The sequence below is a fragment of the Henckelia pumila genome, chromosome 2 (genome assembly GCF_033568475.1).
Source record: "Henckelia pumila isolate YLH828 chromosome 2, ASM3356847v2, whole genome shotgun sequence".
Taxonomy (NCBI): domain Eukaryota; kingdom Viridiplantae; phylum Streptophyta; class Magnoliopsida; order Lamiales; family Gesneriaceae; genus Henckelia; species Henckelia pumila.
In genome coordinates this window covers 99,601,725-99,615,276 of record NC_133121.1, presented here as the reverse complement: position 1 = coordinate 99,615,276, position 13,552 = coordinate 99,601,725, and the positions used below count along the sequence as shown (strand labels likewise).

At 30.2% G+C, this 13,552-nt stretch overlaps 1 protein-coding gene across 2 annotated transcripts; it reads right to left on the bottom strand.

Annotated features, from left to right (window-relative positions):
• Positions 1–9,277: 9,277 nt before the first annotated feature.
• LOC140884921 (uncharacterized) lies at positions 9,278–11,547 on the bottom strand. 2 transcript variants are annotated; one of them, XM_073291819.1, is made up of 5 exons: positions 11,377–11,547; positions 11,078–11,252; positions 10,084–11,005; positions 9,901–9,982; positions 9,278–9,742 (listed from the first exon to the last, which is right to left on the bottom strand). In XM_073291819.1, the coding sequence occupies exons 1-5, from the start codon at positions 11,404–11,406 to the stop codon at positions 9,539–9,541; spliced, it is 1,413 nt and encodes a 470-aa protein (XP_073147920.1). In that variant the 5' UTR covers positions 11,407–11,547; the 3' UTR covers positions 9,278–9,538. The 2 variants fall into 2 exon arrangements, with proteins under 2 accessions (XP_073147920.1, XP_073147921.1); XM_073291820.1 differs by having other exon boundaries at positions 11,383–11,547.
• Between the last annotated feature and the right edge of the window lie 2,005 nt (positions 11,548–13,552).

Genomic DNA, 13,552 nt, shown 5'->3' with positions numbered 1-13,552 from the left:
TAAATATAAGATTTTAAACTTTTAAAAAAATACCTACTAATCTGATATATAATAATAAATCCCGAAATATAATATTAAAGGATTTTTAATGATCCATAAAAGTCATTAAAATGAATTATTTTTGCCAAAAATAAATTCTTAAATAAATATATAAGTAAATACTAAAATTTTCTTGACAAAATACCTTAAAATATTATTTTAAGGCTCATAAAACTCATAAAATATTTTTGGCTAAGAATTTTGGTATCTCGTCCGTCCACGGTCCCTTCTACGGGATCAAAAATAATAAATTCTTTAAAAATCTAGAATTTCCATAATTATGAGTTAAATGCTAAAATAAATTAAATCATGTATATAAATCACATAATATCACATAAATACATTTAACCCTTAATTAAAAATTAATTTCTCCTAATTATGCATGCGGATTTACGTTTTAAAATTTTCGGGTGTTACAAAACCAGCCTAATCTACCCTAAAAAGGACTAAGGTACATTAAAGTAGGTTAAATAAAGGACAACTTGTAGATAACTCCCTAAATCAAAAATAAGTTTTAATTTACTCCCTATATTTGTCTTTCTGAAAATGTCATTGTCTTTATTTTAATCATTATTATTTCTTGAATTATCAAATGTGGAATCAGATTCAAAATCTGATTCACTTGATTCATCAAGATAATAAATATTTTCATCGTCGGATGAAAATTCAATTGTTTCTACTGGATAGAATCCAATAGTATATATTTTTTCAAGAAGTTTAACTTTATTTTTCTTTTCGTTTCGTTTTGGACATTCATTTGCATAATGACCTTCTTCATTGCACAACCAACATGTGCAGTTCTTTCCTTTACCTTTTGGGCAATGTGGTTTTTTATTATCAAACTTTTTATAAAATTTTCTTTTATAAGGTTTTCTGAAGAAATTCCTTCTAAATTTCTTTTTCTTATAGGGAATAAATTTCCTATTAAAAAATTTATAAGGTTTATTTAATTTATTATGTTTCTGTCGTTTTAAATGTTTGTGTGACATGTTTGTTTTACAACCGTATTCTTTTACTGTGAATTTTATTTTGTCACAACAAAGTTTATTGTTTTGTTTGTGAGATTTGGATATTCTTTTATTTAATGTTACTTCATGACATTTTTTTGTTATAACGTTTTTAATAAATTTAATAGCTCCTCCTAGTATTTTGGCATAAGCACTAGTTAAGAATTCATCTTTACTATTTATTGGTATATTAGGTATTTTATTAAAAATGCTTAATTTATAATGCTCTTTTTTATCAGCATCTATTAAATGATAATAATTTGTTTCATAATCACATATAAATTCTTCTAGATAACATAGATTACATAATTTTATATTATCCAGAATAAAAATTGCTCTATTTTGTTCTATATTTTTGGCTACTAAATTAGCGTCATTATTAGAAACTCCTAAAAATTCTTGGTACAAGGCATCAACAAATAGTTCGAAATATCGATGTCCTGTCATTCCTTGTGGTAGATTAGTAATTACTAGGTTTTCAGCCCAAGTTCTTACTGCTCCTACCAGTGTCATTTTTATCATCCCATGAGTTAAAACTTGAATATTCTCACTTTTGTCTAATAATGGTGTTAATTGAATTTGTACTGATAGTTCATTTGCCCAATGATCTATCTTTGATTTTTTTTCTTTGGCTGTTGAACAACCTAAATCTAAGATATTCTGTTTTACAAACCCTGATGTTTTTGATTCTCTAAGAATATCTCTAACATCTTTATAAGATCCAGAGTATTGGTCTCTGTTATATTTAAATTCTTCATCATCTCTTCCACCACTACCTTCTACATTCGTTCGTAGATTTAATCGTGGAATAGAATCATCTTCAGATTTTGATTCTGAAATATCCATATCTTTGTATTGTTCTGATTCCTGATATGAATGATATAATTCTTCTGTATTTACTCCTATTTATTCAAAATCAGATGAGTCTGTTTCACTAAACATCTCCATACTTACGTTTGCCATAACTAAGGAGATTTCTATACCATGATTCAATTTTGAATGGTTGTTCTTCTTCCATTTTCCTTTTTCCTTTATCTATTGGAAGAACTTCTTTAAGATAGTTTAATATTTCATTACTATGTCTTTCCTGTTCAATTATTAATCTAGTCGTTGCTAAATCAATATATTATTTAAAATTCTTCTCTAATTCTTGTATTGATAGATTGATCTTATTGATATTATTTTCTAAATCTCCTAGATCTTTTTTCTAATTTTATTAAGGACGTCATTGCGATGAGGTTGATTCATTAACAATAGCTTGTTTAATTTTAAGAATATTTTGATTCATGGTTCCAATCTTTTCAAGAATATCTTCATCATTTCTAGCAAATGATAATGATATTCTTGGTACAGACTGTTTTGTGATTTGGAGGTCATCTGAACTCCATCTTTTATAGGGATTTATTTCTTCAATAAATGCTTTTCGAGGGTGTTCAATTCTTGTAATATTTTCAAACATTCTTTCAACAGAAATAGTTGGTTTTGTTGAAATTATTCCTGTTTGAGAATTATTACTTATTGCTAAACCGACAACATAGTTTATATTGATCGGATGGTTTCCTGTTAACATAAGATTATTTATATAAAAGTAATAATCTAATGTTAAAACGTCATTTATGTTTTTATCAAAAATAGATATATTGTATTGTGGATAAATACAAAATTTCATCTTTTTGTAACATAAGTTTCCTTCAATTTTTCCAAGGATAGAATCCTCAAAATTACGTATCCTTTTGTCACGAACTGTGATTTCAATTGGTGTATCTATTCCTTCTCGGTAGTGAGCTGATACTATTATTTCGATTCCTCCAATGTGAACATATTTCAGTTCAAATCGTTCTTTTTCACTGGCTTTTGCCATGATGGTATCAATATCTTGAGTTGTTAATAACTTCAGAGTATTAGACCTTGATTCGTTATTTATTTTACAAGATCGTTCTTTTGTACGAATCGAATAATAAATTAAATTTTTTCTGGGATTAATAAAATTTGAAATCTTGCTTAATATTCCTGGTTGGTCTATTAGATTTGTTTTTGAATTAGAAAACCCTGTTTTCTGTATCTCAGCAAACTTATTCTGATTAAATATAATATTCAAATTATACTCTTGGTTCTCTTCAGATTCATCAATCTGACTGTTTTGATTTGGAATTGTTACTTCTGTCATTTTAACAGATGATAGAACTTCTTAATTTTCTTAAGGCTATTAAAAGCCTTTTTGTTGAATCTATCTATTCTAATAAATTCTGAAAATCTTCGAAACTATCAATTGAAAATTGACAATTTTTAAGATGTTTCAAATTGTTTTCACAATTTTCTATATCAAAATTTATATTTTGAGAATATAAATTAAAGATATTCATTTTTGTATTTTCATACATTTTCCATTTAGTAAAAATTGTTACTTTTATTATTTTGTTTTTGTTGATCGGATTTCGATAACAAAGTTTGTTCTTATTCATAACATATTGTTATGTCTTCAATTTCATCGTTTTCAAAAATTTGAATTATCATTTTTCAGTTGCTTGAAAAATGTTCTTTTTTATGATTTTTGAAATAAAAGGTTTGGAGATCTTTTATTTTATTCCATAATTGATCTATTTGACGTAAATCTTTTAGTAAGATTATTTTATCAAATAAATTTTTAATCTCAATATCTAAAGTTAATCCAGACATTAATAATCTGCTTTATTTAACCGCTCTGATACCAGATTGCGGAATTCTTATGAATTTCTCATTCATGTTCTATGATGTTTTACAGATCTATGAATTTCTCATTCATGTTTTACAGATCTGGTTCATTTATAACAGATAAATGTTTTTCGATTAATTTGGTTCCATTCATAGGTTATTATTACAAATTTTAGTTGATAAATTGATTCAAATATGGTTAAATCAGAAGTATTCAAACGATATTCATGAAATGTATCATATTCATGATCATCTTCTATTTCAAACCAGTTTTTTATTATTAATCTTCTATTTCTTATAAAGGATGATGACATGATTAATGTATTTTGACTATTTCTTTAAATTAAGGGCTGCAGGAGATTTGGGAAGGTTACCTTGATTGAATGAGTCTTGGTTTTGAGCAGAGGTCAAATCCTTGCTTTCCCTTAACGATCAATTGAGCAACTGGTACTTGCTTTATGGATTTCCAGGTTTACTCTAACCATGAATCTTCAATGGTTGGCTTCCAACCGTATCCTCCTTACGCCCTGCTTGTTTAGTTATTAGCCATAAGGCTTAATTTTGTTTCTGATTTTATATTTCTTAGTTTCTGATAGTTTTCATACGTCTTGTATGAACCAGATTGTAAGAAACTTAAGAAGAGAGAGATACTCAAACTTCACTTATTCATTTACAACACAAACATCTCATTTTATAGGCGTGGAGAAACGCATACAGTAGTAAAAATAAAGGAAGAGGGGGACCATACTATATAATGGAAAACAGCTCATTTTACATATGAGTGGATGCCTTTCACATGTGGTGTGGTCCACGATTTCCTTTGTTTTTACATTGTGTCACTTTCTGAATCACTGGTACATTCGGACCATTTCTTTATTGGTTTGTCTTCTTTGAAAGCTGGTTTGTCCTCTTTGACAGATGCTTCTTATGTCTGAATGAGTTTCAATGTCCACATTTGTGAGTGAAAATCATTGTTTTTTGTCTTTGACATAGAATTTGTTGGGTTTCTCGGGTCATGTCAACTCTTGCTTCATAGATTGGAGCTTCGAATTGAGCTAACATGGCTTGTTCTTTTTTTTGGATTGTCTCCTTGTGTCTAGTGGTTAATAAAATTTTACTGGTTGCAAAATTTATTTTAACCTTTGAGTTTCCATCAATCTTTCCTGTCTTTGAGATCATGTCAATCAATGTCTTTATTCTTATCTCAGGAAGTGTTGAGATATCCATTACTGGTTTCTCTTCATTTGATCCTTCAAATAAAAACTTGTCTTTATTTTTTCGACATTGAATGTATATCATCGGTTGATAGAATTTGTCATTTTCCCAATCTGGAAGGGTTGAATGAATACTTAATGTTAACACTGGTTTGTCCTTGAAGACTACTTTCTTGAACTGGATAATACTATTTCTCAGTTGATATGGAAATAGTTCTATCTCTTGATTGTTGGGACTGACTTCTAATCCGCTTAATAATCCATTTGAAAAGAATCTTGCGACTTTATGCGCTAAAGCACCTTGTAGTGTTCTTGCTCTTGGTATGCTCTGTGTGTCACAAGTTTGTAGCCAAGATCCTGCAGATGGTTTGGCTATTTTCAAATAGCTTAGTGTTTCAAAGAATTCAGTTTTGAGTTTTTCTGAAAAATTTGTTTTTTCAAAAATTGGTTTTTGTGGTCGCAGATTGACCATCTTTCTTTCTCTTGTTTCAAGGGCGTTTTTAAACGTCCTTTCTTCTTTTTCATTTTTCTTGGTGTTGGCTGTGACCACCGGTTCTTTCTTCTTTTCTTTTTCTTTTCCTTTTTCTTTTTCTTTGTTATCAGTGTTGGCTGTGACCACTGATTGTTTTTCATTCATCTCCATTATTTTGTCAAATGGAGTTGCTAACTTGATTGGTGTTCTTGGTAAGGATGATGATGACGAGGTTGTCATCTTTTCTTTTATCCTCTGAATTTTTCCATTTATATTCTTTTTCCTTTGTTGAAGAATCTGAATTTCTTCATCTATGTCAATCAGTTGTTCTTTTAATTGATCTAATTGCTTCATCCTGCACAAGAAACATATATATATATATATATATATATATATAAAATGGTTAGAAATTTAACTCTTTATCGTGAGTAATTCGGATATTTTTATTATGCGTATCATTGCATTTATGAATTCTTTTGCAAGAATTGAACCAATCTTCATGAGATTGATTATTTTACTCATAGAGTAATTCATGTTTCTGAATATAAATCTCATTTCATCAATTTATATTTTCCATGCTTTCTAAGGCATGTTCGGATGACTTGAAGTCATAAAATAATTCATGTTTTTGAATATAAATCTCATTTCATCAATTTATATTCCCCATGCTTTCTAAGGCATGTTCGGATGACTCGCAGTCATTTTCTGGATCACTTAGGATCTCTTTTGTTATTCTGATACTACGGATAGTATAATTTGGATGAAGTTCTCTAGTTAATGCGTCGGGTAATGAATTGTCCGTTCCTTTGACATGCTGGATCTCGAACTGATAATGGTTCAATTTCAATTGCCATCTAATTAACCTTGCTGCATTTCTCCCTGCATTTCTTGATATTTTTCTTGTCTTGAAATATGTTAAATTCATATTATCCATTCTTACTAAAAACGGTTTAGAAATAAGATAAATCTCATAATTTCTAATTGTATATATTAAAGCTAATAATTTTTTTTCATTTGAATGATAATTTAGTTGTGCACCTTGAAAATTTCCTGATGTATAATTACATAATTCTTCATTATTCCTAGTAGCTGTTTTAGTAAGTTCTTCTAAATTTCTTTCTCCTGTATAAGCTTTTAAACATGCTCCCCAGTATTCATCTGAGGAGTCTGTTTCAATTATTATTATGTCTTTATTTGAAAAAAAATATAATTCGGAAAGATTACTAATTATCTTCTTTTTAATAGTGTCAATATAATTAGTATCTTCTTTAGACCATTTCCACTTATAGTCTTGTTTAAGTTTTACCTGAAGAGGTTTTCTGATTTCTGCAAGTTTCTTAATGTAATTTCCAGAATAAGTTAATAATCCTAAAAATCTTCTTAATTGATCTTTATCCTTGATTTCACTAGGAAAATCGTGAATTTTCTTAAGTATATGCTGTTGTAAACAATGTTTTCCATCTTCTATTTGTAATCCTAAATAATTTATTTTTGTTTTAAACAATTGTGCTTTCTTTTCAGAAAGTATAATTTCATCTTTATGACAAATATCTAATACTGTCATGAGGTCTTTATAATGTTGATCTAGTGTTTTTGAATAAATTAATATGTCATCTATATAAACACAACAAAAATCTACATATGATTTAAAAGATTCATCCATATATCTTTGAAAGATACCTGGTGCTTGTTTAAGTCCGAAAGGTAATACAGTCCATTGATACTGTCCTTTTGGACAACTGAATGATGTAAGTAATTGTGTTTGTGGTTCTAGCTGAATTTGCCAGAATCCTGATTTACAATCTAAACTGGAGAAATATTTCATTCATCATATATAAGACAGTAAATAATTCTTGTTTGGGATGTAATATCCATCCATAATTGTTGCATTTTTCATTTTTCGATAATCAATTACCATTCTTTTCTTATCAGTGTCTTTCTTACTGACATAAAAGGCTGGTGAAGAGTGTGGACTCTTGTTTGGGATGATTATCTTAAGTTTTAGTAATTTTTGAACCTCTTTTTCGAATATTTTTACATCATCCATGTTGCATCTTTTTGGTGTTTCATGGATTGTGATATTAGGGTCTTTAAGTTTTATTGAAGCAATGAATTGTTTTATTTCTTAATTTTGCCTTGAGGATTTTCAGAACAAATATCATGAAATTTCTTCATGATTTTTTTTTCATGATTAATTGTTAAAATATTTTCTATTTTTAGTTCTATTGGATTTGTATTTCGTTTATGAAAATTCTTTGTAAATCCTTCATTTCCTACACGAAATGCTGTTCGTATTTTAGGAATATAAATCATTGATGATCCTTTGTTTAAAGTTATGTGATTTTCAAATTGTGTAAAAGGAAGATATTCTCTTAAAAAGTTATTTTCTATTATAATGTCCATTCCTGATTCTATTTGGTATATAATGGGTATTACAAATTTTGTTTCCTCAATTTCTATTTTTAATTTTTTTGCTACTGTATTAAGCATGATTATTGATCCATCTCCTATTCGAACTTTTAATCCTTTATCATATTTCTTCCAATAATGATTTGGAAGTATATGTTTGCTTCCTAAACACATACTTGCTCCTGTATCAACATAAGCTATATATGATATGGTTTATGTTCTTTGATTTTAATTTAAATTTATATATATATACTATTTGGATTATTTTTGTTTTTATTATCCATTCTCTCATTTTTTTTAAAGAATTTTAAGAGATAAGAGTGTAATTGATATTTATAAACAAAAGTTTCTCTTTCCAGGGAGTTGAAAGTAAGTTTTATTTATGTAGGGATTTATAAATAAGTTATAAATTGGTTTAGGGAGTGATTGACAATTAACCCTTAAATAAACCTTTGTCTCCCCCTAGTATTGCACATCCTTATTTTATTCTACATGTTAATTCCTAGAATACCCTTTCCCAAGCCCAAACTAAAAATTACACCGCCAGATCTAGAAACAATGTTTCAAAGGTGTTCATTAGGTTAAACAAAACCAGTGAGAGCAGCATAGACACACAAACAATCAACACAGTGCATCATGATTTTCACTAAATTTTAGTCTATAAATCCAACAGCAACACCAATATGTTGTTTAATACATTTAGAACAAAAAAAATAAAAATTTGCAACCAGCAAGGAGTATCAGAGGGCAGAGAAAGTGAGTTTCTAACCATGTTCGAACGAAGATGAACCCACACAATCAAAATTTATTCATTTGGAGATATGATTGACCCGTAATATTGAAGATCCGACCCAAAATTATAGATCGATATTGCAGAGTAATGTCGGCAAGGTTTTTCATTTTTGTGAGAGTATGCGGAGGAAGCGGTTGGAAGAGGTGAGAAATTAGATATCAATTTAATAATTTAATTAATAATCAAAGGGTATTTTTGGTAAAATTATTTTAAACCATTACTTAGGCCCCGTTTGATTTTAAAAGTTAGGAAAAAAAAACACTTTTTTAAGTGCTTTTCAGTTAACAAGGTGTTTTGTTGACTAAAAAAGTGCTTAAATAAGCACTTTTTAAAGTCAAAATTAGAGTTTTTTCAAAAGCTAAAAATTGTAGTTTTTAAAAGCACTTATTTTAAAAAATCTCTACAAAATTCAAACGGGCTCATAATCTTATTTCTAAAAATCAAATCAAACACCATACTATTTTCAACATAAATTATCAATCCTTATTTATCTTTTATTTTATCAATCATCTACTAATCATTCAATAATCCTATCAGCCGAACCAAAAACAGTAGCATTACCCTTTGGTTAAATCATTTACTTATGATAATGTTTGAAAGTTTCTAGAATATCATTCACTTGTACAATCAAATTATGTCGAAATCCTACTTTAGCTCGAGGTTAATTTGTGTGTACATCAAAAGAAAACGATTGCGGATTCTCACTTTGTCAAACCAGAAATAACCTGAATGACAAGCTAGGAAAAGCAACACATAATATAGCACCAGGAATCAACAAACACAAGTAACAATCCTTCAAAACAGTGAAGCTTGCAAAAGTGTGACTATTCCAAGATGTTCCAAGCTGTGGATTGCATCTCACGGTTAGATGGCTTCAACCTCAGTACCTTGGCTTCATAAATCTGCCTTCAAATTACCACCAGCCACAGCAGATAGCTGGGGCTGATGGAATTTGACCCGTTCGACGAATACGGGCAGCCTGATACTTGGTTTTAACAGCCCCATGATTTCTTCTAGCTTCAGCTTTTGCCCTCTTTTTCTCTGATTTTTGTGTTGCCTGTGTTATTTTCTTCACCATTCTCGCTTGGGCTTGTGCTCTCATTTGCGCAATTTGAGCCTGAATAACATAAGAAAACATTTCCATTATACGCATTAGCATCACTATGAAAGGAATTCGGACGAACATTGCTACCACTTAGTGTAGGTCCTGTGGGAATTCAAGCATTTGAGGTCAGTTATGCGTGAAAAAGAATGCAAAAATGAGGAGATTTCTACCTCTAGTTTTTCCATTTCTGCTTCGAGCTTCGCTTTCTGCTGATTTTCCCATGCTTGGATTCTTGTTTCTTCTTGCTGAAACCTGATGGTTATTGAATCAATAGCTTCAGTCACTTCACAAACAGTTTCTTAAAGAAAATTTACAGAGCTAGGTAATATTCAGCATTTAGGATGAAGATGAACCTTGCATCATGCTTGGATTTTTCAGCTTCTTCCCATGCAGCTGCCCTTGTGGCATAAGCAATTCGCTTGAACTCAAACGAATCAACATTCTCATTCCCAAAAACACTAATTTCTTTCTCAACCTTACTAGCCCAGGCGGCAATGTTCATCTTACCAAGCTGCACACCGAGTGCCACGATCTCCCTCCTCGTCTTGAGCTTCTGCTCTTGCTCAGACAAGTCCACTTTCCCGTTTATAACGACATCCCGAGTCGCATTGCTTATGGATTGCTCTGTCTGTGAGGGAAGAACCGGCTTGTCTCTTCGAGGAGTAGAGGGTATCGACGAATTCGGGCTACGGAGAGGCGTCGCTGCTCCTATCGGGGTACTACTTTTCGAAGGCTCTTGACTAGGAATTGGTGTCATTTCGGTTCCCATGTCTCTCATTGAAACCGATCTTACAGAAGCAACACCGGAAGGCCATTGATTGCTTCTTGTTTCATGTATCAAATCTTTGCTTTCTGTACATGAATCAACTAACAAATCTCCAGTGCCCTGTTCCCGGTTCACCACATCATTCAGATATACGTTCTTGGAAATCCCAGATTGAACAAATGGCCTATTCACAATCCACTTTTCTGCATCATTCCATTTTGAGGACATTGGCCTTGATAAGGACCTTGACAAAAAACGCTGAAGTGGTTTCTTCTCTTTGTCAAACTCAAACCTCGGGATAGTACCTGAATCAACAGATTCATCTTCGTACGTAGTTACTGGGTATATTGAACTAGATGTCCTGCCATTAACATCTGAAAAAAGCTGCATCTTAAAGTTCTCATCTTCACCAAATGTGAGCTCTTCTGGCTGCAAGAAGTTTGGGTCATTTCGGCTGTCATGGCAGACTCGATCAACAGATTTCATCGGCGGAACTTCTGAACTTGAAACTGCAGGAAAAAAGAACTAGAGTATTGAACTTGAAACGCAAAATGCACAAAATGGGGACAGAGTCATCAAACCTTCCTCTCCAAAATCTCCATTTTCAGCGGCCAACAAGCTGTTATTTCCAAATTCTGAATCCTGAAACCTGGAAGGGGAAGATGTTCTCGAAGAGTTATTGTTGGATCCATTCTTGTTCTTGTGTCGTGGAGATCCCAGCAGCTTCATCCTCAACTTACTCGGAGAAATACCCGCCTGCAACATCAAACTTAATTCAGAAACTAAAATCTCGCCCAGCCCACCAAATAACATTCCTCAAATTGCAAACAGAAGAGGATAAAATTCATCGGAAACCCATTACAAATACAGGACAAAATACCTTAACCTTGTGTATCCTCTCGTAGTCCATGAATGCTGTAGCTTTGTTGACTAATCCCACAGATTTGCTCACATATGTATATATATAATAATGAAAACAAGAAAGCAATGAGAGCTTAGAATCTTTCTCCGACTGCCATTTGAAACAGTGGGGATTTGGCCATTTGCGTGCAATAAAGATGATGAAAGCGAATGGTTTGCAGGAGTGAGTCAAAAGATACTTAAATGGACGCATCCATCAACACTTCGCCATTGCGTGAGTGAGTGAATCAAATGAATGAACAGTGTCAGGGTACTGAAATCTATGACATGACCCTTCCCATCCAATCCAAACTAATTAAATCTGTTTATTCATTCAGATTAAGATGATAATATAAGATTGCATTTATTATTTCTTCCTTGTCATATTAAATATTATTATTAATACTAGTCGTTTCGAATCATATGTTTTTTAGTTTATCTTTATCATAAATATTGTTTATTTACTCTCAATTTTTTTTATTTTTTTTATTATAAATTTATGAACTACTTTTATCGTCAGATGGATAAAATAAGAAGTATGTATATAACTTATTTTTTCGATATTTTTTTTTAAAATTTAAATGAAAATTTTAGTTCTTGAAATTGGGATGAATGAAATATAATATATGAATTTTGTACATATATGTATGATATATATTTATATATCTTAAATAGCTAATTTATTTTTATTTTTATGCAATAAAGAATACTGTTTTTTATTTTTAAAATAGAAAAAAAATTTAAATCTTGATTTGATTAAAATGTATTATATCTTTATTAAAAAAAATTAGTTATATCTTGTAAAAAAAAAAAAGTTATAACTTAGAGTAAAATTAGTGCTTTTTTTTTTTGAAATTGTTAATAAATATGTAGAACGGATCTAAATAGTAAATACCAAATATGGGGTTGGAGCTAAATCAGGGGGAAAAACTTATACCCTATCCCGACCAAATTACATATATAATTTTAAAGGAGTGTGTGTGTGTGTGTTTTTTTTTTTTAATGTATATATGTACTATATTATTAATTTATTATAGTCGGGTCTAATAGAGATAAAAGAATATCGTGGTTTTTTTAATTTTTAAAATATCTCTATTTTTATAACTGGTTTTGGAAGGGGTGATGGTATTTGATCGCATGAATTTTATTTTATTTTTTAAAATTTTTAGGGAACTTTGATCGTATGATTTTGATATGAAAATATTATTGTAACTTGTAAGAGCGTATGAAATATGAATGGATGCGTAGGCATAAAGTTGTGATGGGCATGTGACGACGCACCCAATACGAGGTTTGGGCAATCACGTTAGCAAAAGCCACATATTATTACATGTGCTTTCCTATTATATTATTTATATATCCATTATAAAAAGAAATAACATCTTCAATAAACTTTAATTCCACGCATTTAGGCCCAAAACCCTAGGTCTCATCAAGCAACCACACTCGCAAACTAAAAACGATTATTTTGTTGATAACGATTCATAATTCGAGCCACATATTCAGTTGCATGCATACATACATATTTGACTTATTAAAATGAGTAGGTACAGTAAAATATTTATAAATTAATAATGTTGCAATCATGAAATTTTATTAATTTACAGATATATTAATTAATCGATCAACTGATAATTTATTGTTTTAAAGAGTGTATTTTTGATCTAACTAATATATAATAATGATATTGATGTATCATTGAAAATTTTCGTATTATTTACTAAAAACATATTTTCATGTTATCCAGCTGAAAATGGATGTATTCATAAGTGTAAAATTTAGAAAAAATTATAGCTAGCGCAACTGAAATCTCATTGATGATGAAGTTGAAGATGATACACTCTTTGGTGAAAAAAAAGTCTTCACAGAGAAAAAAAACTCTGAACAATTTGTTATCAAACTTGCTCGTTCTATTGCTACCACGTGAACTACGTATCACCCGTGGTAGCCCCTACATTGCCATTCCAATCAAACACCATCATCAACACACACACAAAATGTAACACCCGAAAATTTTAAAACGTAAATACGCATGCATAATTAGGAGAAATTAATTATTAAAATAAGGGTTAAATGTATTTATGTGTTATTATGTGATTTATATGTATAATTTAATTTATTTTAGCATTTAACCCGCAATATTAGAATTTTTAAAT